General features: G+C 39.1%; 1 protein-coding gene across 1 annotated transcript in view; it reads right to left on the minus strand.

The window, feature by feature from the left end:
- LOC126377138 (neuropeptide F receptor) overlaps positions 1–26,476 on the minus strand; it is a 125,192-nt gene that overhangs the window by 28,312 nt on the left and 70,404 nt on the right. The window contains exon 2 of the mRNA XM_050024817.1: positions 7,005–7,211. Coding sequence (XP_049880774.1) covers positions 7,005–7,211 — 207 coding nt within the window. The remainder of the gene's footprint in view (positions 1–7,004; positions 7,212–26,476) is intronic.

The raw sequence follows: 26,476 nt of genomic DNA on the forward strand, positions 1-26,476 counted from the left end.
CTATTATTAAAATTCCACTAGTTTTGCCAGAATCGCTTTAGATTTGAATATAATATGTGAATTTTGCGACGGAAAATTCCACTTGATATTAACTCAGAATCACGAGCTGAATCATCCTGTTCAGTATTCGGTATGGTGCTACTAAAATCCTGTATACAGAGTGTTAGTAACATCGTAACGAATACTCAGGGGGATGATTCAGACCATGATTCTGAGTTAATATTAAGTGGAATTTTTCGTCGCAAAATTCATGTTTTTTTTTTTAAATTATTTTCAATTCTATACTTTTGCGAAGGAAAATTCTACTTGATATTAACTCAGAATAATCAGCTGAATCATCCCCCTCAGTATTCGTTACGATGTCACTTACACCCCACACAAGTACATACGGTAGCCATACAAGTAGGTATGGGTGTTAGTGACACCGTAACGAATACTGAGGGGGATGGTTCAGACCATGATTCTGAGTTGATATCAAGTGGAATTTTCAGTCTGAATATTCCTGAAATTTTTTGTGTTTTTTTTATTATTTTCAATTCCATACTTTTGCGACGGAAAAATCCACTTGATATCATCTCAGAATCATGGCCTCGATCACCCCTCAAAGTTTTTGTTACGATGTCACTAACACCCTGTATAGTTAGTTATACATAAGTATAAGTGAATTAAAGTAAAGATAGTTTTAATAAATAAAGTTATATCTCAAACACTCGGCAATTCCAAAGCAATGCCACGATGTTTTTAAAACTTAATCCAATAACGTTCAAATACAAACATCTGAAAGTATTACGAAACTTCGCAGCCACCGTTATTGAAATTGCAAAATAGTCTAGAAGATTCGAGGAAGTTTTGCAAGTCGACTTATTGTGCGAGATCCTGCAGAGATGGTTGCAAACTTCAACTTTATCAACCTCATGTTTACGTGTATGTTTCCTGGTGACTTTTGGTCATGACATAATGCAAATGAATAATAATAATATATATGTATATTCTTAAGATATTAATTTTATGTATGATGTATTTTATTTATTTCAATACTTGTTTTGTATGTGTGTGTATAGTCTATTATTTATTATTATAGTTTTCTTAGATTATGGTTAGGTATATTTTTTGTATATATGGATTATATTATATTGAGTATTTATTAATATAGTAGGTATATACGTATAGTATAGAGTATTTATTATGTTAACTTTAGTTTTACTTTTAGGTATTTATTTTTTGTTGCACCATCCCGCATCCAAGTTTGTAAATGTTTATTTCCTTTTGGTGGTTGCCTGGAAGAAATTGCTCTAGAGCAATAAGGCCGCCCAAATTGTACTGTATTCGTGTGTTATGTCTGATTGTTTAAATGTAGTTCTGTGCAATAAAGTATATTTGATTTGATTTGATCCCACATCGTCGCCGACGTCGCTCACGACGTACCTAAAATTTCTGGCGAATCTGATATGCACCTTTTGCTTTTGCTATTTCAGCAAAACATTGCAGAAGTCAGTCAGTATGCAAAGTCAGCCATGATATAAAGTCTGACGATGTAAGACGAAATCATTTAGGAACACTCAACAGTGCTGCCGCCTACATTTGGATCTACTGGATCAAAGTACATCGGGAATCAAATAAAAAATGATCGCACCATATTTATTTTGTGTTGTTTTTTTTTTTTGTGTTATAGACGGTAGTTACTATTGTACCTTTAAGTAATTTGTAATTTGTATTATACAATTATATTTATTACTAGCTTTTGCCCGCGACTTCGTCCGCGTGGCGTGTTATAATAAGAGAGAGATCTTTGTGTGTGTGGGAGTGCATATCAAATTTCAAGCATCTAACTTATGCAGTTTTGATTTTTTCATACAATTTTTTTCCCAATAACTCCCATTTTTTAAAATACAGCCAAAAATAAACTTTATATTTACTAAGGTATGCATGCATGCTAGATTGAATCAATTGATTGAATTGATTTTTTTTTAATTGATTGTTCATTGAGTTTTAATTTTAATACACACTTCCTCTCTTCCCTTCAACGTTGCTGTGCCCTACAGGGTCCATGTTTTAGTTCCTATGCCTATGTAACACCCCATTGTACTACATGGAATGCAATAAATAATTTAATTGAATTGAATTGAAAACATCTATCTTACGCGGTTTCGATTTTTTCATACAAATGTTTTTTTCCCGCTAACTCCCGTTTCCGTGGGAATTTTGCAATATCCTGTTGCAACTAAGGTTTAAGTTAACTAAGGTACCTGCATGCCAAATTTCAAGCGTCTAACTTAAGCGGTTTAGATTTTTCATACAAAAGGATTTTCCCGCTAATTTCCGTTCCCGTGGGAATTCCGGGAATTCCTTTCTTAGTGCACCTCTACGGTACCTAAGCTATGTCCCTTCCAAATTTCAAATGCCTACATTTAGCCATTCAGGCTATGCGTTGATATGTCAGTCACTGAGTCAGTCAGTTTCTCCTTTTATTTAGATTTGATTTTTTCATACAAATGTTTTTTCCCGCTAACTACCGTTCCCGTGGGAATTTTGTAATATCCTGTTGCAACTAAGCTTTAAGTTTACTAAAGTACCTGCATGCCAAATTTCAAACGTCTAACTTGAGTGGTTTAGATTTTTCATACAAAAGGATTTTCCCGCTAATTCCCGTTCCCGTCGGAATTTCAGGAATTCCTTTCTTAGTGCACCTCCACGGTACCTAAGGTACCTGCATGACAAATTTCAAACGTCTAACTTGAGTGGTTTAGATTTTTCATACAAAAGGATTTTCCCGCTAATTCCCGTTCCCGTGGGAATTTCGGGAATTCCTTTCTTAGTACACCTCTACGGTATCTAAGGTACCTGCATGACAAATTTCAAACATCTAACTTGAATGGTTTAGATTTTTCATACAAAAATATTTTCCCGCTAATTCCCGTTCCCGTGGGAATTTCGGGAATTCCTTTCTTAATGCACCTCTACGTTATCTAAGGTACCTGCATGCCAAATTTCAAAAGTCTAACTTGAGTGGTTTAGATTTTTCATACAAAAGGATTTTCCCGCTAATTCCCGTTCCCGTAGGAATTTCGGGAATTCCTTTCTTAGTGCACCTCTACGGTATCTAAGGTACCTGCATGCCAAATTTCAAACGTCTAACTTGAGTGGTTTAGATTTTTCATACAAAAGGATTTCCCTTCACTACTCTGCTCCTATTGATTGTAGCGTGATGAAAAGTATACTATGACCTGTCCAGGAGTGTGAAGAATAATTGTACCAAGTTTCATTAAAATCCGTCCAGTAGTTTTTGTTTCTATAAGGAACATACAGACAGACAGACAGACAGACAGACAGACAGACAGACAAAAATTTTACTGATTGCATTTTTGGCATCAGTATCGATCACTTATCACCCCCTGATAGTTATTTTGAAAAAATATTTAATGTACAGAATTGACCTCTCTACAGATTTATTATAAGTATAGATAATATTATTATTAACTTTGTAATCATTGGGTTTTTACCTTTAATAAAAACAGTTTATTATTTTATTATTATTTATTATATTATTTGAGCTTCTGGTTCATATCGGGCACTGACTTACATCTTCTGGGTCTTGCTTTTGTTTAATTGGCCGTAAGACACTAAGGAGTAGAGGTTAAAGCACACGCACTATGTCTGGCTCGCTCTCACGCGTTAGGCAGCAGTACAAGGTCGACTTTTGTTTCATTTATTTGAAAAAAATCAGGGTCGTTACGCGCCGAATTCTTCTGATGACGTCATAAGAAGTTTTCAACTTACTAATTCAAATAGCCTCATTTTCCATTCTGAAATAGTGACTATTAATATCATACCAAACTGGTTTGCGTTTTCAGCATTAGAGAGTCACAATAGCAGCAAAGGTCAACGAACCGAGAACAGAATGTACTATTTTAACTTTATCTCTTTTTAGTCTGTCCTTTTGAAGCATAGCTCGTAGCGTTCAAAAGTTATTAATTTAAAAGCTTTGTATACACAAACGTAGAGTTTAGAATAATCCCCTTGTATAATAGGAATATAATAATTTACTTATACTCTATTAAAATAGAACACGTACAGATAGTAACACGTTACGGGTCTCCGGCGGACCAAAGTTTTATAAGCATTGCAACCAGCAGGATCTGCTCGGCAACCGCAGTGGCGCCATCCAATATATCGAGGGTATGGCGTACCCAACTAGTTGGCCAGCTAGTTCCGCCCATATGCAACAGATGGCGCCACATTCAATAATGCAGTCTTCAAGCAGTCGTGAAACGCGATATCGAAGTTTACACAGCAAGACGTATATATACAACTTCCAACATAACACCGTTGGATCGTCGATCCCTAGTCACACTAGCAACTTGTGGCTAGCGGGGTACTATGCTCTGTCCGGTAACGCGATAACATCCTTTGGCGGCAGCACATCCTTGCCGCTATAAGGGCTTCGGCCAATGGGCGCAGCGAGCTTTCTGCTATACCAACGTGAACACTTTCAATCACTAAAAGGGTGGACAGTCTTGACTAGCAGTCAGTAGACTACTTATAAATTGTTTTAAGTTTACGCGGTTATTATCGTAATTATAACACATTATAACGGGTTCTTACCGCGTTTAAATTAGGGATATGAGACTCCCGATATTTCGACACTATTGAAAGTGCCATGATCACGGGATGACTGATGAGATTGGAGTGGAGTAGGTAGATCCATAATTTTCTACGGGCAGACATATCTGTCTATCCTCTTTCGTGTCGAAATATCGGGAGTCTCATATCCCTACTTTAAACGCGGTAAGAAACCGTTATTATGTGTTTTAATTAAGATTTCTTATAACCAATTTTAATGCTAAGTCTTAAGCATCGCGAAGTAACTGGTTATCATCCCTAGAAGAAAGAATAATACTGCGTTTAGACCGGTAAAACTCCGCCCGCACCAGTTCGTAGCGGGCGCCGAGTTTTTACGATGTCACTAACACCCCATACAAATACATACAGGTACCATACAAGTACGTATGGGTATTGAAGAGAATGATTCAAACTATGATTAAAAAAATGTTTTCTTTAATTATTTTCAATTTCATAGTCTCCATGGTCCAGTGCTTGAGCGTTGGGCTCACGATCCGGAGGTCCCGGGTTCGATTCCCGGTGGGGAGATATCACAAAAATCACTTTGTGATCCCTAGTTTGGTTAGGACATTACAGTCTGATCACGTGATTGTCAGAAAGTACAATGATACATGCTTCGGAAGGCACGTTAAGCCGTTGGTCCCGGTTACTACTTACTGATGTAAGTACGTAGTCGTTACATGAGTCATGTCAGGGGCTTTTGGCGGCTCAATAGTTACCCTGACAGACCAGGGCTGATGAGGTTGGTAATCCACCTCACCACACACACGAGAGAAGAAGAATAGCCTTAGTAATATTGCTTTTCTGTAGAATTGCTTTGAAGTTCCATAGCGACGGAAAATTTCACTTGATATCAACCCAGAATCATGGTCTGATTCCTCAAAGTTTTCGATACGATGTCACTCCCTCTATACTTTGAAGCCCAATAGTTCTATAACTAGCTTTATCTAAATTAATTGTCACTGAGCGATAATTTGACCAATTTATTACAGTCTCGAGTGGAGATAACTTTGTAATTAAACGGCTTTATGGCACTCGTACATCATTTTGCTCGTATCTGATATGAAAATGTTGCGTTAGAATATTTAGAAGTGCGTAATGATCAGCTTACAACTGCGTTAGGCCAGGCGCGCACTAAGAGTTTTTCGCCGCGCGGCAGAAAAAAGCAGCGGCATAATGTCGCACTGTAATACTGCGCCGCTGCGGTGGCTCTGCCGTCAAGTGCGCGCAATAAAATTTAAAACTGTTTGGGACAGTATTACAAATAGGTTTATTCAATATTTGGGTTTGGCATAATGTTGCACTGTAGATAATTCTGTCCCAAACAGTTTTAAATTGTATTGCGCGCACTTAACGGCAGAGCCATCGCAGCTGCGCAGTATTACAGTGCGACATTATGCCGCTGCTCTTTTCTGCTCCTGGCCTTAGTTACAGCCTGTCTCCTGGTCCTGTGGTCCACGGGCTTGCGCAGCGCCGTGCTGGTTCAAACCCCGGGGCCGAACTTGCACCAATTAGAACCGAAGTGCAGTTTTCACTAACACTGTTGGCTTGACTATCACAGACGGCGATACGGCTCATCACCTATCACGTTTTTCCAAAACAAAGCTCGGTAAGTTGTGGGTATTTAATTCATCTTACGATGAATGTACTTGTACCTCAATTGGGATTGGTCGTGAGTTTATGTTACATTGTTATGTCTGATGCAAGTCATGTAACAAATGTCGAATAGCAATATTGCTTTTCTGTAGAATTGCTTTGAAGTGATATTTTTAACCCTAATCTGATTTTTTTTTACCACACAGCTATCTTCACTGACTAGTGAAGTTGTCAATAATATAATAATAATGTTTATTGAATAGCTCAGTTATAGTTCTCGTTGAAACCCTGTCTCCCAAACTAGGCGAACCTGTATTTTGGAAGACAGTGCCTTCCCAAAATAAGTACCTATTAGCTACAATAACAGTGGTGACAATACGGTATTAAAATAAACAATAAGTGTTCTTGTGTGTGTGTGTGTGTGTGTGTGTGTGTGTGTGTGTGTGTGTGTGTCGGTATATGTGTGTGTCTGATATGACTATCAGTGGATGTAGAAATTTTTCCGTATGTTCATGGTTTAGCTCTAACATTATAGCTTTAATTTCTTTTTCAGGTTATATCTGCTAAGCAAAAAGGAGGGTTATGTGTTTGACCGCCAAGCGCGATGAATTATTCATATTTAAATGGTGTGCTCACATGCCCACTATATGCGAGGATCTTTTCCAACAAGATTGGCTGTATAAACCACAAGGAGCTGCTGAAGCAGTCGCCGTTGCCGAAATCGTCTGGATCACATAATTTAATAAAAAAATATCACTTCAACCGTCGATAAAGTTGAAAATACTTACAGAAATAACGACCAGTACATTTCCAACTGCTCCGATGACTACCAGGATACCATAAAACGTTAGGAGTAGCGCTCTTGTAGGATCATCCACCTTTCGGTTCTGTGAGAACTTCTCCAGAAGTATATTTGGGTTCTGTATGCCTTGTGATGCCTCTATGAGCCATTTCGCCGACGCATTTAAGGTCAGGTTCATGCCGGCTTGCACTCTCTGTAACAAAAAAAAAAGTATTTTGAGATTTTGTTCTTCTAACATAAGTAGGTGAAAGCGTAGTCATCTTCTCTCGTGTGGATTGTGAGGTGGAGTAACAACCTCATCAGCCCCGGTGTAAGGGTTACTATTGAGCCGCCAAAGGCCCCTGATCTGGCTCATGTAACGACTAGTAAGTAGTAACCGGGACCAACGACTTAACGTGCCTTCCGAAGCACGGATCATCTAACTTTCGGCCAATCAGGTGATCAGCCAGTAATGTCCTAACCAAACTAGGGACCACAAAGTAATTTTTAAGCTAAACAAAGAACAGTCTCAAAAGTGATTTTTGACAGTGGCATTTGGAATCGAACCCAGGACCTCCGGATCGTGAGCTCAACGCCCAACCACTAGACCAGGGAGGTCGTTATTTTATTTACTTTTAGATTAGCTGAAACTCATGAACTCGTCGTGAAATGTAAATGTAAATAAAAATAAAATAATACGCGCGTTCTCTGTACGGTCACGAGGATTTATATGTATATACAGTTTGGTACCATGTCACATTAACTTTTTTTACAAATTGAACTGTAATTCTCACTAAATGTCTATGTTAGTGCGACAGAGTCCTAAAGTGGGTACATTATATTGCTCATGACTGTACAGTGGTATCAAATACAAAAAGCTAAAGAAAATTCACCACCAAAAGCAAAACATTACGTTATTTTTATTTTCTTAAAAAAAAAAAAACAATACTCATTAACACTTGGCCTGAAAAGCTTTCTGCCCCAAAAGGGCAATTACCAAAGGTTAAAGCCGATTAATTGCATTATAAATAAAACAACCCAGTAACACAGCATGGTTTTGTTTAGAAATTGCTGTTTGGCTATAGGCGTTATAATGAAGAATAATACTACATAATAACGGGTACTACGGATTAAGAAGGGAATGTTACGTTGGTTTTAATAAGTAGAGCGGATGAAGGATAATAGAATTGCGAAAGCGGTATATAAAGCGAAAGTTGATGGTAGGTCTGGCAGAGGAAGACCTAGAAGGACTTACATTGACCAAATTGGAGATATCCTTAGAAAAGGTTTAGTACGATCTACTTTGAACCGACGTGCGTGTATGAAGCGATTGATGAATGTGGAAGAAGCAAGAGAAGTATGTCAGGATCGAAGCAAATGGAATTCTATAGTTTCTGCTTACCCCGGTGGGTAATTATTACCATTATTATTTTGTCTTGTTTATAATTTTTGGAGAAGAGTTTTTGTATTCTATTGTAGTAGTATGTATTTCTCTGACCCAATTACTCTAGCCATAGACGCAGCCAATTAGCTCACGACAGCAAACACGTGAGGATTCCAATATCGACAGAACCGACGGGCGTGGTCAATGTTGTCCCTCTTCAGGGCTTATCACTATCGACCTATGGGCCAGTTTTCTCAAACACAATCCTGTCATGCGACAACTTGAGCAGATATTCACGTCCACATTTGCACTCTCAGAAGTGCTGTCTTATTTTTATTAATTTTTAATAGCTCTCAGTGCATTTTGGTGGTCCGGCTAAGTTTTGTTAATACCATCAGAGTATTTGCAATAAGTGACATAAAAAAGTGGGTTAGGTGTCAAGTCGCCCACTTATTGTCTGGCTTGCGGGCGAGATTACACCTTTTAATTTTTTTTGTAGTTTTATCGCCGTCATGGTTTCATACGATGATAAGACTATTCTGGTTTTCTCCGAACAAAGAATGAAAGAGTCATTTGGTCCTGAAATGTTGTCAATGATATATTTCTATGTGGAAATGTACCCAATAACCCCTTAATCCTTCATTTAACCATTCAGTCGCATAGACGAAAAAAATATAAAAAATGTAAACTCGCCCGCGGGCCAGATGTTAAATGGGCGAATTGCCACCTAAACCAAAAAGTCATGTTTGTTGCGTATAACGATGTAATTTAAGCTGCATTACCGCTTTATATACCATTGTGTTTCAAATATCCTGATAGTACAACCAAAGTCGATGGGAAACGCTTTGAGCATACCAAGTTATTGGTTGAAACCCTTTATTAATATCGCCCTCGTAATTACAAGTACCCCATTACAAGTTTATAGCTATAGGGACGGAATGAGAAGCAAAGGGGCTCAAGCGTATATACAGGATGAAAGTGGCACCGTAGCAAATACTGAGGGGGATGATTCAGCTCATAATTCTGAGTTAATATCAAGTGAAATTTTCCGCCGCCAAATTAAAGATATTTATTTATTTATTTCACAGTTTATTGTACACAAAAGAGAATAACATAAACTGCCTATATACGTCCCACTGCTGGGCACAGGCCTCCCCTCAATCAACCGGAGGGGGTATGGAGCATACTCCACCACGCTGCTCCACTGCGGGTTCGTGGAGGTGTTTTTACAGCTAATAGCCGGGACCAACGGCTTAACGTGCCCTCCGAAGCACGGAATCATCTTCCTTTTTTCGGACAATCAGGTGATTCAAGCCTGAAAAGTCCTTACGAAACAAAGGACAGTCTCACAAAGTGATTTCGACAATGTCCCCATCGGGAATCGAACACGGACCTCCAGATCGTGAGCCTAACGCTCTAACCACTAGACCACGGAGGCTGTTACACAAAAAAGAATATAAAGAACAATTAACTACTAACACAAAACAGACAAACGTTTCTGATTATTTCTAGTAGAAATCTGATCTTAACTCAGAACAATGAACTAAATCATCTCGTTATGAAGTTACTTACACCCTGTAAAATTACGTACAGGTAGCAATACGGGTAAATATATATATATATATATCTCGTGTGTACGTATGCATACGAGCATACATATCACAAACACACAACCCTCTTTTTGTTTCTCCGCAGTTGGATATAAAAAAAAGGAACCGTTAAGTCATTACAGTCGAATGCTCTCCTGAGTGAGAGGTTAAGAATTATTATGACTTCCAAAAGAATATGTAAAATAACTATATTTACTGAAAAAAAAAATACAATATAACGCAAAGGAAAACGTCAATCATTATAATATTACAATACAATACAAAAATGCTTTTTTGCGTATACAAACACAACATTAAAAACAATTACAAAACAACAACAGAAGGACTAGTTTAGTACAATTCTTCTTCTTCGTTGAAAATATATTGAAAAAATATAATCGACACCAGGCAGTCGATAGCGATAAGCGATGATTGAGGGAAATCGCTGACCACGCCGGCGGGGTCGGTATCGCGGTCCTGAAGTGTTTGGTGTCGCGAGCTGATTGGCTACCTCTATGGCTAGAGTAATGGGGTCCTTGGGATCGTATATTACGTCAGTACCGTATAATAATCAGCAAGAAAGGCGATTGGGGCAACTACCATTCTACACGCCCTACCTATGGAGTAATGAAAATGGAGGCGGTTCCGCCGACAAGAGCGCAGCTCTTAAATAAAGACAGAGAGATAATAATCAGCAAATCATAGTGCGACTCTAGGTTTTTGTAACCAAATGCAACAAATTTAACATGAGCATTGAGGTGTATAATAAGCTCCCTAACTCTCTAAAGTTATTAAACGGCAAAATATTCAAAACCGCTCTAACAAAATGGATAAGTGTAGTGAGTGGGGTCCTTTATAGCCAAGTCGAGCCGGTCGGCGAGTGGAAAGTAAACAGCCGGGATGTGAAGAAACAGTTTATTGTGCGGTTCGTCGCGTACAACTGTCCCTTTGTATGCTAGTCCTAGGCAGAAGCTGGCACACGGCGGAAGCAGTATTGAGAACCACGAGCAGTTTTATCCTGGTTATAGTAGTTACCGGAGCAAGCTACTATAGTAGAAGTAAAACTACTGAGGTAGGTATTAGAATACAATTGGAATATATGAGGTTTATCTTATTGGATCGGCAAAAACATCTCGTTACCGCGTTCTAAAATACCACTAGCGCCATCTCTTGAGGGCTCGGGGTACTAATCGCATTTTACTTTTGTTTGTTGTTTTTTTTATTTGCTACAACCTCCCCCTCAGTTTCTGAAGTAGTCACGACGATGAAACTGGAAAATTTAATGTTTCTGTTTGCGTGGTCGTCCTCTCTTCCTAAGCGGCTGTACAGGAGCTGGCAATGGTTGTACGCTTCCAGTGCTCTTATATGGTTGCAATGCAGAGGTATGGTACGTGCCGATCACAGAAGAAGGATCATCTGTGTTGGCAAGTTTATAGGAAGCAGGCCCGCTTTGTTCCACTATAAGGTATGGTCCATCTCGTCGAGGTGTGAATTTCGCACTGTAGCCTTTAGAAGCTCTGCTTATTGGGTGAACATTTGCTAAGACCAGATCCCCTGTTTGGTATTGCGGACTGCTTCTACGACTCTTATCAAAATATTCCTTTCGAGCTTCTTCCTTCATTTCTTGTACCTCTCTTGCTTTCTTCATAGTGTCAGCCATATTCAACAGCTTAGGAGTGATTTCAGCGATGAAGTTTTCAGAGAGAACGATTTGACGAAAATCATGCAGTATGTCATCTATAGTCCTGAGTTCTCTACCAAACGTCAGGTATGCAGGAGTTTGTCCAAGGGAGGAACATACAGCGGTGTTCATAGCAAAGCGGATGCTCGGGAGCTTCTCTGGCCAGTTACTGTGTTGGCTTTCCACTAGGATACCGAGCTGCGTCTTCAAATCTCTATTCCGTCTTTCTACTGGATTGGCCTGGGGGTGGTAGACAGGAGTGAAGTTGTGTTTGATACCTAAACAAAAGCACATCTTTTGCATTACAGCACTAATGAACTGCGTTCCATTATCGCTTGTGATACGTCTTGGTACACCAAATCGGAGTATAATCTCTTTGATCAGAGTCTCGGCACAAGTCTCTGCTGTAGCGTTTGGCAATGCAAATAATTCCACCCATCGAGTTGCATTATCTTGCACAATCATTATCCAAGTCTTCCCATCTGATGAGCTTGGAAGTGGACCGAAGAGATCAGTGGATATTGTCTCGAATCTCTTATTCATGGTCGTTGTTTGTAGCAAACCCGCCGGCTTGAGGTTACTGGGTTTGTAGCGTTGGCAAGCTAAACAATTATGCACATACGCTTCTATGAATTTGCGCATTCCTTTCCAAAAGTATCGCTTCGAAATTCGGGCATGGGTTTTCTCGGCACCATAGTGTCCAGCCATCGGGTCATCATGGTAGGCGGCTAGTATATTCGCCCATTCATGCTCAGGTACAACTAGCTGAGCTTCTTCTGAGTCGGAGTCAGGTGCTAGAGGATATAGGAGTCCGTTGTCGAGTAAGTAACCTTTATTACACCAGTACGTAGCGTCCTCATTATTCCCTTTTTCCAGTGCTTCCACGATTCGGGCTATGAACACGTCTTTTAGCTGCTCTGTGCGGATCTCACTAGGGCTTCGGGTAGGCATATCAGCAGAGACTGCACAGGTACCACATTCTGCTCTATTTTCTTCTGTGCATGGTGGGCGTGAAAGCGTGTCTTTCTCTCCAGGTTTATACTGTATGCCAATGTCATATGCTTGCAGCTGTAGTGCCCATCTGGCTAGTTTACCGGTGGGTGATTTTAGGGACATAAGCCACCTCAGAGCTTGATGATTTGTGATTACTACGACTGGCACTCCTTCAATGTAACCTCTGAACTTTGTAACGGCCCACACAACCGCTAGAGCTTCTCTTTCTGTCGTTGAATAATTTCTTTCAGCGGCAGTCAGAAGGCGACTCGCATATTCAACGGGGTGTTCGTCTTCTCCCTCCCCCTGGATTAGAACTGCTCCCAAAGCGTAGCTGCAGTCTGTCTTCCTGATCTCGTGATGTATTGGGGCTGACTAGGCTTGCCCCACGTTGGGCGCCAGTGTAGTGAGTGGGGTCCTTTATAGCCAAGTCGAGCCGGTCGGCGAGTGGAAAGTAAACAGCCGGGATGTGAAGAAACAGTTTATTGTGCGGTTCGTCGCGTACAACTGTCCCTTTGTATGCTAGTCCTAGGCAGAAGCTGGCACACGGCGGAAGCAGTATTGAGAACCACGAGCAGTTTTATCCTGGTTATAGTAGTTACCGGAGCAAGCTACTATAGTAGAAGTAAAACTACTGAGGTAGGTATTAGAATACAATTGGAATATATGAGGTTTATCTTATTGGATCGGCAAAAACATCTCGTTACCGCGTTCTAAAATACCACTAGCGCCATCTCTTGAGGGCTCGGGGTACTAATCGCATTTTACTTTTGTTTGTTGTTTTTTTTATTTGCTACATAAGTAATTTAGGGTTCTATCGTGGAGGAGAGTTTTTAGACTATAAAGATAAATAATTGCCTATATTGTTATTAACTTATTATTAGTTATTAACCGTTGACTTTTCTTTTTTAAATTTTAATTTTGACCTGTTATAACATGGCACGATATTTTGGAAATGTAAATTTTAATGTTTTTGATTTTAGAAAGTTTTATGTTTTGAGTGCATGGCAATTGTTTCAAGCTTTTGTATTATACATTTTATTGTAAATTAATATTTGCACGCCTGCAAGCAGGCTGAATACACTAAGGACATACATATTACTTATTAAGACCATTGTACTGTGTTCATGCAAATAAACGTTCTATCTATCTATTTATCTAAAAATATTCGCGTTTTAATACCATGCCTCGCCCTATCAAACAAAGAGGTCTAAAAATAGAACGGTTTTATTTCATGCAAACACTTTCTTTAATAATAGCTCAAGTAAACAAGAAGTCTTGTGCATATTTGGAATATGAATATTTGCACAACATACATGCTTACACGCATACCTCCCGTCGGGGTAAGTAGAGGATGAGGAGTTCCTTTTTCAAAAGAATAATAATAATACCTCCCCACCGGGATTCGATCCTGGGGTCTCCGGATCTTGAGTCCATCGCTCAACTACTGGACCATAGAGGCTGTTACTTACATGGTGATGAGAACCAATAGGGATAAAACAGTGTTTCCATTTCAATAAATTTTAAAATTCTTACTTAATCTTAAAATATTGCCTTTTTTCGTTTAAAATCGATTCAGTAATAATCGATTATTAGAACAATTTTCTAGGCGAGCTCACACTATGGAGGCTGTTACACACAGCTTTCAGAATGTAGATGTGTACGGTCACGAGTACTAATATACATATTATGAAACCATGTCACATTAACTTTTTTGACAAATCACACCGTAAGTCTTATTAAATGTCAAATATGATAGTGCGACAGGATTCTAAAGTGGGTACATGATTTTGCTCATAACTGTATAATACGATATCACTACGATTCCCAACCACACGTGTGCCAACGCTGATAAAGTTTATGGAAGATATTTACTTATCTAGCTCATTCTGTATTTTTATAACATTTCAGCTACATACCAAATGTTTATTAGGGATACCCCTTACCGACTCATAGTCACACCAAAGCCAAAAGTAATCTGTCACTGTCAGTTCAAAAGTAATGAAATACTTTTTCGAAACGTCAAAACGGTTTATTTAATATGACGTTTGTATGAGAACAGAAAATGGAGACGTCAACAAGAAACGGTCGTCAAACGTCGTACTCAATTACGTACGTAATTCATTCGTCGTAATCGTACCAAAGTCATTTTTCATCACCGTTATCCCGTTTTCACGGGGTCCGCTTACCTAGCCTGAAGATTTGACAGGTCCGGTTTTTTTACAGAAGCGACTGTTTGTCTGATCTTCCAACTTCCAACACGCGAAGGGAAAACCAGCCCAATACAAATTAGAGGTACAATATAGATTACGTTAGAAATTCGTTACTAAAATTCGCAAATAACACACAACGAAAAATGAGGTCGATCTCTGGTCATCATAGCTTCTAAGTATTTCTAGATGAGCATTTCATTAGCACTGTATCAGATTCTGTCATTAATCATGGCGGTATCCTACCACTCTCGACCACCATTTCCTACTCACACTTAACCGATATTTTATAAAATGGCCATTGATCGATTTCCAATAACGTTGAATGGACGCTGCTCTGGTTATCAGGTTGCGTCTTCAAAGGAAATGGAACACTTTTTGAAACACCTCTTCTTCTTCTTCTTCTTCTAGTGCCTGTCCATTACTAGACGTCGGCCGTCAGCTTTGAGAACTCTTCTCTGTCAGAAGCAAGACGAAACAGCTGTTCTACGGTTGTAACGCCGGTCCATTCGCGGATGTTCCGCAGCCATGACTTCTTCCTCCTCCCTCGACGTCTTTTCCCTTCAATTTTGCCCATCATAATCACAAAAACACCTCTATGGCTGCTAAACTTAACATTTTTTTTTCTACAGCACTATAGGATTTCTAGGACTGTCCTTCGATCATATAATTAGTAGGTACTAGGGAATCCAATCCCGACTCGAGATCCCTAATCCGAGATCCCGCGGTATTGGAAATAGCAATTTCGCGAGATCCCGAAATTTTCAAAATCTCGTCTAGTACATAAAAAAATGTAAAATTAAGATGGCTGACAACGATGAATACTGCTTTTGTAATAGTGAAGTAAATTAAAACAAAATATTTTTTCAAAGAAAACAAAAAGTCTTTATCCTTCAATAATACTAGCTAAATAATTAAGTTTTAATAAAAAACATAGAAAACATTCAGATGCTTGTCTTCCCGGGCATGTCGTAAAAAGCGACAGAGGGATTGTGTCCTTTAACATTATGGACTAATGTTATGGGCGATAGGCTGATCCCTTATCACCATAAGGTTCATCATATCCAGCTTACGACATCGTATCAACAGTGGCTGCAAGTTGTCTTTGATTACATGTGGCTCTGCCCACCCCGTTAGAGATTACGGGCGTGAGTTTGTGTGTGTGTTGTGTGTAATTAAGTTTTCTTTGGAACTCAGCATAATCAAAACAAAAGTAATAATTCAAGGAGATTCGCCCCATCCCGTCAATCTCGAATGGGATCCGGTCATATTATGCTTCGGGATATCGGGATTGATACCGAAAAGGTAGACGAGATCTCGCGAGTTCGGGATCCCGCCAGATCGGGATTGAATTCCCTAATAGGTACACTATTGCTGTCTAAAAATAGCACCATCGAACCAAGACATAAAGTGCCAAATGCCTTGCTCCGTTTATTTTTTGAAACGAATGCTTTCTTTTCCAATACATTTGTTTTCGGATTTGTGTTGTTCCATTTATAATTTTTGTGAACGTCATATTGTATTAGCTCATAACGTCCTCAAACCAAAAGGTATTATGTATCGAACCTAATACGCATTTACTTCCTTAGTTGTCTCTGTTACTTATGGTTTAAATTAGATGTAATCATACAACACTTTAGAACTTTTATGATATAGTACATCAGAATTGACGCTCGGGACGATAATATATTTTCTTTGATTTTACATGACATTAAGCATTTATTATGACAGTCAAAATAAAATACGTTTTTTCCCCACAATCAGTTAACGGAAGCATGAAAAATGACTTTTCTATTTCAAAGTCACGCACGAAACTAAAACAGTAAAAACATTACCCTCCTTATTTGGCAGTCGAGTAAAAAGTCATCATCATCGCCAGCCCATTAACGTCCCCACTGCTGGGGCACGGGCCTTCCCTAGGGATGGATAGGGAGATCGGGCCTTAAACCATCACGCGGCCCCAGTGTGGATTGATGGTTATTAACGACTGCTAATGCAGCCGGGACCAACGGCTTAACGTGTCTTCCGAAGCACGGAGGAGCTCGAGATGAAAACTTTTTTTTCTGTGGTCACACAGCCTATGACCGGCCTTTGCGAAAGTCGCTTAACTTCAACAATCGCAGACCGAGCGCGTTAACCGCTGCGCCACCGAGCTCCTCTTAAAGGGTAAAAAGTATAAGTTACAAAAAGTCTACAAAGAGGTGAGTTCGGAGGCGAAAGCAATATTGCTTTTTTAGATGAATTGCTTCGTTGAGCCCTTTTTAGCCTCCCTGTATATTTTATCCCAACAAAAACATTTTCATATAAAATGATGCCAATGCAAGATCATAATATCGATCGCAATACGAAAAAGTTCTCAGATCTCATGTAGAGAAAAAAGCTTCTAACTCCATACGCCCTAACTATACTTACACTAAATTCACAAACTCTACACATCATCATCATCATCACCAGCCCATTAACGTCCTCACTGCTGGGGCACGGGCCTTCCCTAGGGATGGATAGGGAGATCGGGCCTTAAACCATCACGCGGGCCCAGTGTGGATTGATGGTTATTAACGACTGCTAATGCAGCCGGGACCAACGGCTTAACGTGTCTTCCGAAGCACGGAGGAGCTCGAGATGAAACTTTTTTTATCTGTGGTCACCCATCCTATGGCCGGTGCCTTTGCGAAAGTCGCTTAACTTCAACAATCGCAGAGCGAGCGCGTTAACCGCTGCGCCACCGAGCTCCTCGAAACTCTACACATTAGGGAAAATATGGGACTTGCCCGTTTCGTTTCTAAAATAATTACTTACGTAACAGAGCGGTAATAAACAGTCAATAAATTTGTTGACTCACGCTCAGGTGACGGAATCTAAGTAATTTTACACTTTATGCTCATATAATGGCAGCGAATCGGCCAAGCCACATATTTGCCTAAAGTGTAGAGTTTGTAAACTTAGTGTTTGTATAGTTAGGGCGTGTGAAGTTAGAAGCTTGGCTCTACATGAGGGTGTTTCTATAGTTAGGGCGTGTGGAGTAGATTTAACCTCACCCACTACTTAAATATAAATACTTTCAATAGAAACCGCCTTAAGGCCCGAGAAGTTATAACCCGAAGTTTCAAAAACTTGTCGATGGAAAGGCTCTATTGTTTCATAAGGAAGCTTTACATTGATTGGGGTCTCATTAATATCCAACTTGAATGAAATGGGTACGAGCTAATATGTGGCAGTTTTAGGTTGTACAATTTCTTATAAAAACTTACTTACACTATGTACCCCTATGTTACTAAAACCCTTATTACACACGTACATAATATCAACTCTCGCCTATTTCCCACCGGGGCAAGCAGAGACTATGGAATTCCATTTGCTTCGATCCTGATACAATTCTTTTACTTCCTACATATTCATCAATCAAATAAAAACCACTTTATTGCACTTAACTGTAACAGTCAGACATAACATGAATACAGTACGATTTGGGCGGCCTTCTTGCTCTAGAGCAATTTCTTCTTAGAGCAATTTGACTTTGGCTGACTGTCAAATACTTATACACACATACTTGCACCAATGAGTTATTATTTTACTAACATAGTTTTTTTGACGTGACTTATTGTAGATTCGCCGCAGATGGCATTAACTACTTGGCCGGACAAATGGGGAGCGCTGAAGGCTCTCATCCGAACTAACATAGTTGGCTCAACCATTATACAGGGTGTTAGTGACATCGTAACTAATACTGAGGGGAATGATTCAGCTCATTATTCTGAGTTAATATCAAGTAGATTTTTCCAATGGAAAAGCATAGAATTGAAAATAATTAAAAAAAACAAAAAAAACATGAATTTTGCGACGGAAAATTCCACTTGATATTAACTCAGAATCATGGTCTAAATCGTCCCCCACAGTAGTAGATACGACCGTATAGATGGTTTATACGGCTCACCACCTATCGCGTTGGTCTAACAGAAAGCTCGGTGAGGTGTGGGTACTTAGTACATCTTATGATGGATGTACTTCTGACTACCGTAAGTGGGATATAGTTAGTTAAGTATGTGTTACGTACTTATACTTGGTTGTATAATAGCATCAGTAGCAACTCGTGTATTTCTCGTTACGTAGTGTAAAAAGAATTGGTACACAGAAGCCGAGTGAGTCGTTTTAGTTGTAAACGAAACTGAACCCAATACTTCACGTGGCTTCACATATATCACACTAGATGCCATAAGAATCGCTGCAAAATAGCTCTAAAGGTGAACTCAACTACGATAAACGTGCCAATTCTTCAGAAATATTGCCACATTATTCTTTAACCCAATCTTTCGTGTGTCACAACAAAATAAGGAGCATTATACAGTGTGTTAGTCACATTGTAACGAATATTAAGGGGGATGATTAAGACCATGATTCTGACTTGATATCTAGTGGAATTTCCTGTCGGAAAATTCATGAAAATTTTTGTATTTTTTAAATTATTTTCAGTTCCATACTTTTGTGTCTTGATATTAACTCAGAATCATGGCCTGAATCATCCCTCAAAGTTTTCGTTACGAGGTTACTAACTCCGTGTATATTTATAAAATTATTATATATAGTTTTGTCATTTTGTGCACGATATTTTTAGCGCGGTATTTGTAGCGTTAGGCTCACGATCTGGAGGTCCGGGTTCGATTCCCGATGGGGACATTGTCAAAATCACTTTGTGAGACTGCCCTTTGTTCGGTAAGGACTTTTCAGGCTTGGATCACCTGATTGTCCGAAAAAGCAAGTTGATGTATGATGTATGTATGTATGTATACGTAGTATTAGCAGCAGAGAAGCAGAGTAGGTATTTAATACTTATCTCATTGAAGTCTTGTATAGTAAAAGCAATCGTAACGGCAAGTTGTTCTGATACGATTTATGACCCTGCATAACCCAGTGGGTTTACGAGGGGAACTTTATCTGTGTATGTGTATAAATTTATTATGCCGTTTGTTCTGTTGTTCTTCACTGCCGGTATTTGAGATTTGGTTTGGTACCTGCGCTTCAGAATGGCCGGTCACTCAGTGTACCTATTTAACACTTTCAAAAAATCTGTATCTTACGAGTAGGAGGCAGTGACCGACCGTGAAGCGTTATATCAGATAGAACAATAAAAGGTTTTGTCGCGAAACAATTAGTGACAATTAAAAAAAAAGAAAAGGAGAATAAAAGTTTAAAGAGTAGGTATGTGTGTGTGTGTGTCTGTATTTGTGAGATATCAATTTGCTCAATTAAACAGTCTATTACGGTTCAAACACTTATTTTTATTTTATTCTACCAGTATTACAGCACCACCGTTTTTCGTCCGCCATCCGTTATTTTCCATCTCTCCTTCTCTTCTCACTTCTTCTATCACTCTCTCACTCATTCGCACTCCTAAATAAATAATAATAATTGTATTTATTATTATTTTCTCCCACACAGACAGTTTAACAAACAACATAACATTGTTTATTCTTTTCGTTTATTTTTTTGTATGTAGTTCTGTGACAGGTATAGTCCTAGTAAACAGTTTTTCTAAAGTGACACCCACGACACAGGCATGCCTAGTGTAGATATCGCAGTGTAATAAATTGTTATACCGTGACTTTTGAATAAATATTTTTGTATTTGTAACATAACGATATGTCGTTATGTTACAAATACAAAAATACACACAGATATTATATTTATGCCTTTGTTATGACAAAGGCATAAATATAATATCTGTGTCAGAGACTGGTGTCTGTACTAGGGTGCCCTGTACAGACAGATCACCTCCACACTCCAAATCAGGTGCTAGGTAATTTATTATGTTTAAGTTACAGTTTGAATTATAGACTGTATACAATAATAAGGGTGGGATAGTTTTTAGTATGTACCTATTAGAAATAAGAATAGGATAAAGAACGTTGGGCATGCGCGCGTGCGTGTGTGTATGTGAGTGTGTGTGTGTGCGTGCTATCATTTGTCTATGCATCCGTTCTATATTCTATACCATCTGTACTACTCATGTTACTCTTCGACTTCTCACACAATCATTTCAACTCACTTATCACTCACTCAGCTACACGCCTACAGGTATTAGTGAGATACGAGTTATTGTACCATATCATCTCTTTGTCTTTAGGGACGATGGTTTTAACGTGCAAACGCTGATTATCTTTGAATAACGTCTGAACAATTTAGAAGACTAAGATTTCAAGAGAAATGTACATGTAGCAACCGGATTGTATAATCAGCCGTATTATATTACAGCTAGACGTTATCAAAACGTTTTGTAATGTGACGGGTCAACCATTAGCCGGATTATTCTATGGTTATGTTATGTTTTCGTTACGACTAAAGAATACGGAAAGTTCGGTCAGCTGCTTTATATTCCAGTCATGTCGCGTTCGGCTAGGGGTTTGTTCAACCCAATATAATGGACCATAATAATGGGTAAGAGGCTGATCGTGTGTTACCATACGGTTTCTCTCGAACTTAGCCATACTAATAGCTGCACTCCAATATAACTACGTATAAAACGGAAACTCTCCGCTCCCCACCAGCGTCTGAGCTAGGTTTACGTCACCCCCCTCGAACATAGTTTAGACTTAAATCGTATGGTGTCAGACGTCACACATACAGATGCGCGTGTACGATAATGTCTATGTGTAGTGTCTGTGTAAAACGAGGTTGTTTGTATGAGGTGTCCGGGGTGTGTACAAACAGTGATAACCGCCGCCGTTGTAACACCATCACATTTAGATTAAATAAGCTACTGGACAAGTGTAACAATTAAATATATATAATAAGAAAGAAAGAAAGAAAGAAAGAAAGAAAGAAAGAAAGAAAGAAAGAAAGAAAGAAAGAAAGTATATTTGATTTGATTTGATTTGAAAGAAAGAAAGAAAAAAAAATATCCGACATGCTTATTGTTCTCACAAATTAAAACAAAATAATACAATTATGAATGTATGCCGAAACGGTTCCACCTCAGCATAATGCCTAGACTATGACGCTGATTTTCAGTTGGACCCGGTAAGGTAATTAGGGAACACATTATACAAAAAAAATGGACACGAAGTCTAAGCACATTTTGAATTTTCTAATTACTTAAGTCGTATATGGTTTATCGTATAACGAAATATCCAATTGTTTTTTTTTTAATAAGACCATTTTTAAATATTTTATTTCAACTTTAGAATGCAATTTTTGATCTGTGTATTGCTTCATGTGACGTCACATATCACAAAATAAATGAACAAAAACTATCTGTCGGGATTCAAATTACACTGTTTGACAGTTTTTTTGTCTATTAAAATGTGACGTCCCTGGCCAAAATTTCACGTAACCAACCATTTTCGAACGAAATTTGAAATTAATGAAGAAAAATATAAATAGGTTCAATACAACAACCCTGCTACCAGGGTTATTATTGAGCCGCCAAAGGCTACACAATTACTTAAGTAAACAATAATATTATCTTTATTAAAATTCAAGATAAGTACACAAAAAGAAATTATAACTCTGGTTTCTGAACAAAAAAGAAATTAAAACTCTGCTTCGTGCACCAGACAAATCTGTCACAAAATAAATTTAATTTAGAGACGAAACAAATTTTGAAAAGTAATAAGAGCCATCTTGAAAAGTATCAAAAGTGGATTCAATTTGTCTTCAAAGTCCTTAATTTTCTCTCCACTATATTACCTACTTAACCCTCTCGTGGTTTAGATAAACGCCTATACACGTCCTACTGCTGAGAACAGCCTCCCTTCAATCAACCGGAGGGGGTAAGGAGCATACTCCACCACGCTGCTCCACTGCGGGTTGGTGGGGGTGTTTTTACAGCTAACAGCCGGGACCAACGGGGCTTAACGTGCCCTCCGAAGCACGGATTCATCTTACTTTTTCGGACAATCAGGTGATTCAAGCCTGAAAAGTCCTTACCAAACAAAGGACAGTCTCACAAAGTGGTTTCGACAATGTCCCCATCGGGAATAGAACCCGGACCTCCAGATCGTGAGCCCAACGCTCTAACCTTTAGACCACGGAGGCTGGAGGCTCGTGGTTTAACGATGTCATATTAATAATGTTTGTAACAATAAATGTACAAATTAATAATTATTAAAAGCAATTTGCAGAAAGAATTCAAATTCGAATTTGTTCCAATTTTTTAAATTTATCTATGTTTGGCTTCTCACGATTTTCCTTCACAGAATATCGAACGTAACTACATATCGACTTGTATTATTGCTATTAATTACTGAAATTATAATCGTGTCGAGTAGTCTATAAGCTTCTAGTAAATACCCATTTGACGTGCCTCTACTTCATAGTGAAGTAAGTATCTAATCTTTTTGTAAGTATTTGTACATCAGCTGAACTTGTCAATCATTGATAATAACTATCGTAGGTTGAACACAAGTTTCTCTAGCATTATCCCGTTTTTTACTGGGTCCGCTTACCTAACCTTAAAATTTGACAGGACTGTTTTTTACAAAAGCGACTGCCTGTCTCACCCTCCTACCCGCGATGGGAAAACAAGCTCAATACAAGTTAGGTCACATACCTTCGAAAATACATTTCTTGGGAATGTGGGTTTCCTCACGATGTTTTTTCCTTCACCGCTGAGCACGTAATAATCATTTACGATCCAAACATGAATTCGAAAACAAATTCGACAGTCATTGGTTTATGTCTGTGCTGGATTCGAACCTGCGACCTCAAAGTGAGAGGCAAGCGCACCAACTCGGCTACCACGGCTTCTTGGTAGATTGAACATGAGCGCTCAATAAGTGGGACGAAAAGGAAATAGCAATGCATGCTTTAAAATTTCGTACATATCGGCAATGCGCGGCGCAGAGGCAAAGACGACCGAGTGAATTTGTATAACCCGACCGCTTTACGAATCACAACGCGTTATAGATGCTAAGACGACTACCGCACCTACGTGATTTTTAGACGTATTGAATCCATGTACCGCAGCCCCTGACATTCTGTAAACAAATAGACTCACATTCGCTTTAGTTTTTCTAAGAAAACGCGTCCAAACCAGTCCTGTACCGTGTTCCCGGGAATACAATAAGTTATGTAGATATATATTATAGTTTAAGTTCGTTTCCTCAAATTAAGATGTAAAGGCTGTTCAAATAAAGTAAGGATTCTTTTGAAAGTTGTTCTACTGGAATTCTTCTTCTATCATGTGGGTTGTGAGGTGAAGTACCAACCTCATCATCCTAGTGTCAGGATTACTATTGAGCCAGCAAAGGCGCCTGACATGGCTCATGTAACGGCTACTTACTACCATTAATTTTATATTATGTATAGTTGATTTGTGTTCAAATATCTCATCTAACATTAACAGCCCCCGTGGTCTAGTGGTTAGAGCGTTAGGCACAAGATCTGGAGGTCCGGGTTCGATTCCCGATGGGGACATTGTCGAAATCACTTTGTGAGACTGTCCTTTGTTTGGTAAGGACTTTTCAGGCTTGAATCACCTGATTGTCCGAAAAAGTAAGATGATTCCGTGCTTCGGAAGGCACGTTAAGCCGTTGATCCCGGCTATTAGCCGTAAAAACACCTCCTCCAACCCGCAGTGGAGCAGCGTGGTGGAGTATGCTCCATACCCCCTCCGGTTGATTGAGGGGAGGCCTGTGCCCAGCAGTGGGACGTATATAGGCAGTTTATGTATTTATGTTATGTTATCTCATCTAACATACCGTTAAGGCTGTTACTGTAAATCCATCTCGTATGATTGTTCAATTCTAGCCACCGTAGCGTATTTGAGTTAGTTTATTGCCTGACTTTCAAGAAATAAATAAATTGCAATTCGTTTAGACTGGTAGGGCGGTAAAATTGGTACAGCATTTATTTTGAAAATATGTAGTAGCGATAGTATCCCCTAGTAGTTGCGACTTCCGAATACATCCCGCTCAGGGACGGTACTGAAAAGTATCGGCGTCCGAAGGACGTAATATACGGTCCCGACGACCCTATTACTCTAGCCATAGAGGCGGCCAATCAGCTCGCGACACCAAACACTTCAAAGCCCCGATACCGACCCCGCCGGCGTGGTCAACGATTTCCCCCATTCAGCGCGTATCCCTATCAACCCTAGGGATCTATTCATTCTTTTAAATATTCTTCCTCTCAGACGACGCCCTGAGCCGAGCCTCGTGCCCTCAGGCAACCTCAGAATACATTTTGAATCGGGTGAGAGTCCTCAGCGCTCCCCATTACGGCAAATCAACAATATGACACTTCAAAAAAAAAAGTGGCGATAGTCGATTATCATTTAGTAAGGCACGTTAAGCCGTTGGTCCCGGTTACTACTTACCGATGTAAGTACGTAGTCGTTACATGAACCATGTCAGGGGCCTTCGGCGGCTCAATAGTAACCCTGACGCCAGCACGACAGGACAACACGATAGAAGAAGAACAATCATTAATCCTAACCAAACTAAGAATCACAAAGTATATTTTGTGATAAACACCCGGGCAGATTCGAACCTGGGATCTCCGGATTGTGAGCCTAACACCGCTGGACCACTGAGGCCGTTCATGCTTTCAATGCACCTTGCTAAACTACGGTTCGTGCTCAGTTCGTAATAACTAGGTCAAATACGTCCCGCCGGAACCCAACGGACTACTTAAATACTAATGTCTGAGACACTATAGGGGAAATTCAAAATGCCATTAGCGTGTTGCTAAACAATAATGAATCATGACACCATGGTAAAAGCACCAAGGGAAATCTTATTAGGATTACTTTGTGACCCTACATTGTACATGACGCTTTTGAGAGGCGCAAAGACGAACAAGCATATTTATATATTACCTAATTACTACTATATCATATACAGGGTGTTAGTGACATCGTAACGAAAACTTTGAGGGATGAATTAAACCATGATTCTGAGATGATATCAAGTGGAAATTTCCGTCGCAAAAGTAAGGAACTGAAAATAATTTAAAAATACACAAAAAAAAATCTTGAATTTTCCGACAGGATTACAGGAAAATTAATGATTTGTTTTTAGTATTTTTTAAAATATTTTCAATTCTACACCTTTGCGATGGAAAATTCCACTTGATATTCACTCAGAATTGTGACCTAAATCATCTCTCTTGGTATTCGTAACGATGTCACTTACACCCCGTACAAGTACATACAGGTAGACATACGTAAGTAGGTATGGGTGTTAGTGACACCGTAACGTATACTGAGGGGGTTGATTCGGTCCATGATTCTGAGTTGATATCAAGTAGAATTTCCTGTCGGAAAATTCATAAAAAATGTAGTGCTTTTTCTTAATTATTTTCAGTTTCTTATTTTTGTGACGGAAAATTCAACTTGATATCAAGTCAAAATCATGGTCTGAATCAACCCCCTCAGTATACGTTACGGTGTCACTAACACCCATACCTACTTGTACGGGGTGTAAGACATCGTAACGAACACCAAGAGAGATGATTTAGGTCACAATTCTGAGTCAATATCAAGTGGAATTTTCCATCGCAAAGGTGGTCAAATATACCCCTTACGTCACATACCTCCAATAATGCAATTCTCGAGAATGTGGATTTCCTCACCATGTTTTCCTACACTGCTGAGCACGTGATAATCATTTATGATTTAAACATGAA

The sequence above is a fragment of the Pectinophora gossypiella genome, chromosome 22 (assembly GCF_024362695.1).
Source record: "Pectinophora gossypiella chromosome 22, ilPecGoss1.1, whole genome shotgun sequence".
NCBI lineage: Eukaryota > Metazoa > Arthropoda > Insecta > Lepidoptera > Gelechiidae > Pectinophora > Pectinophora gossypiella.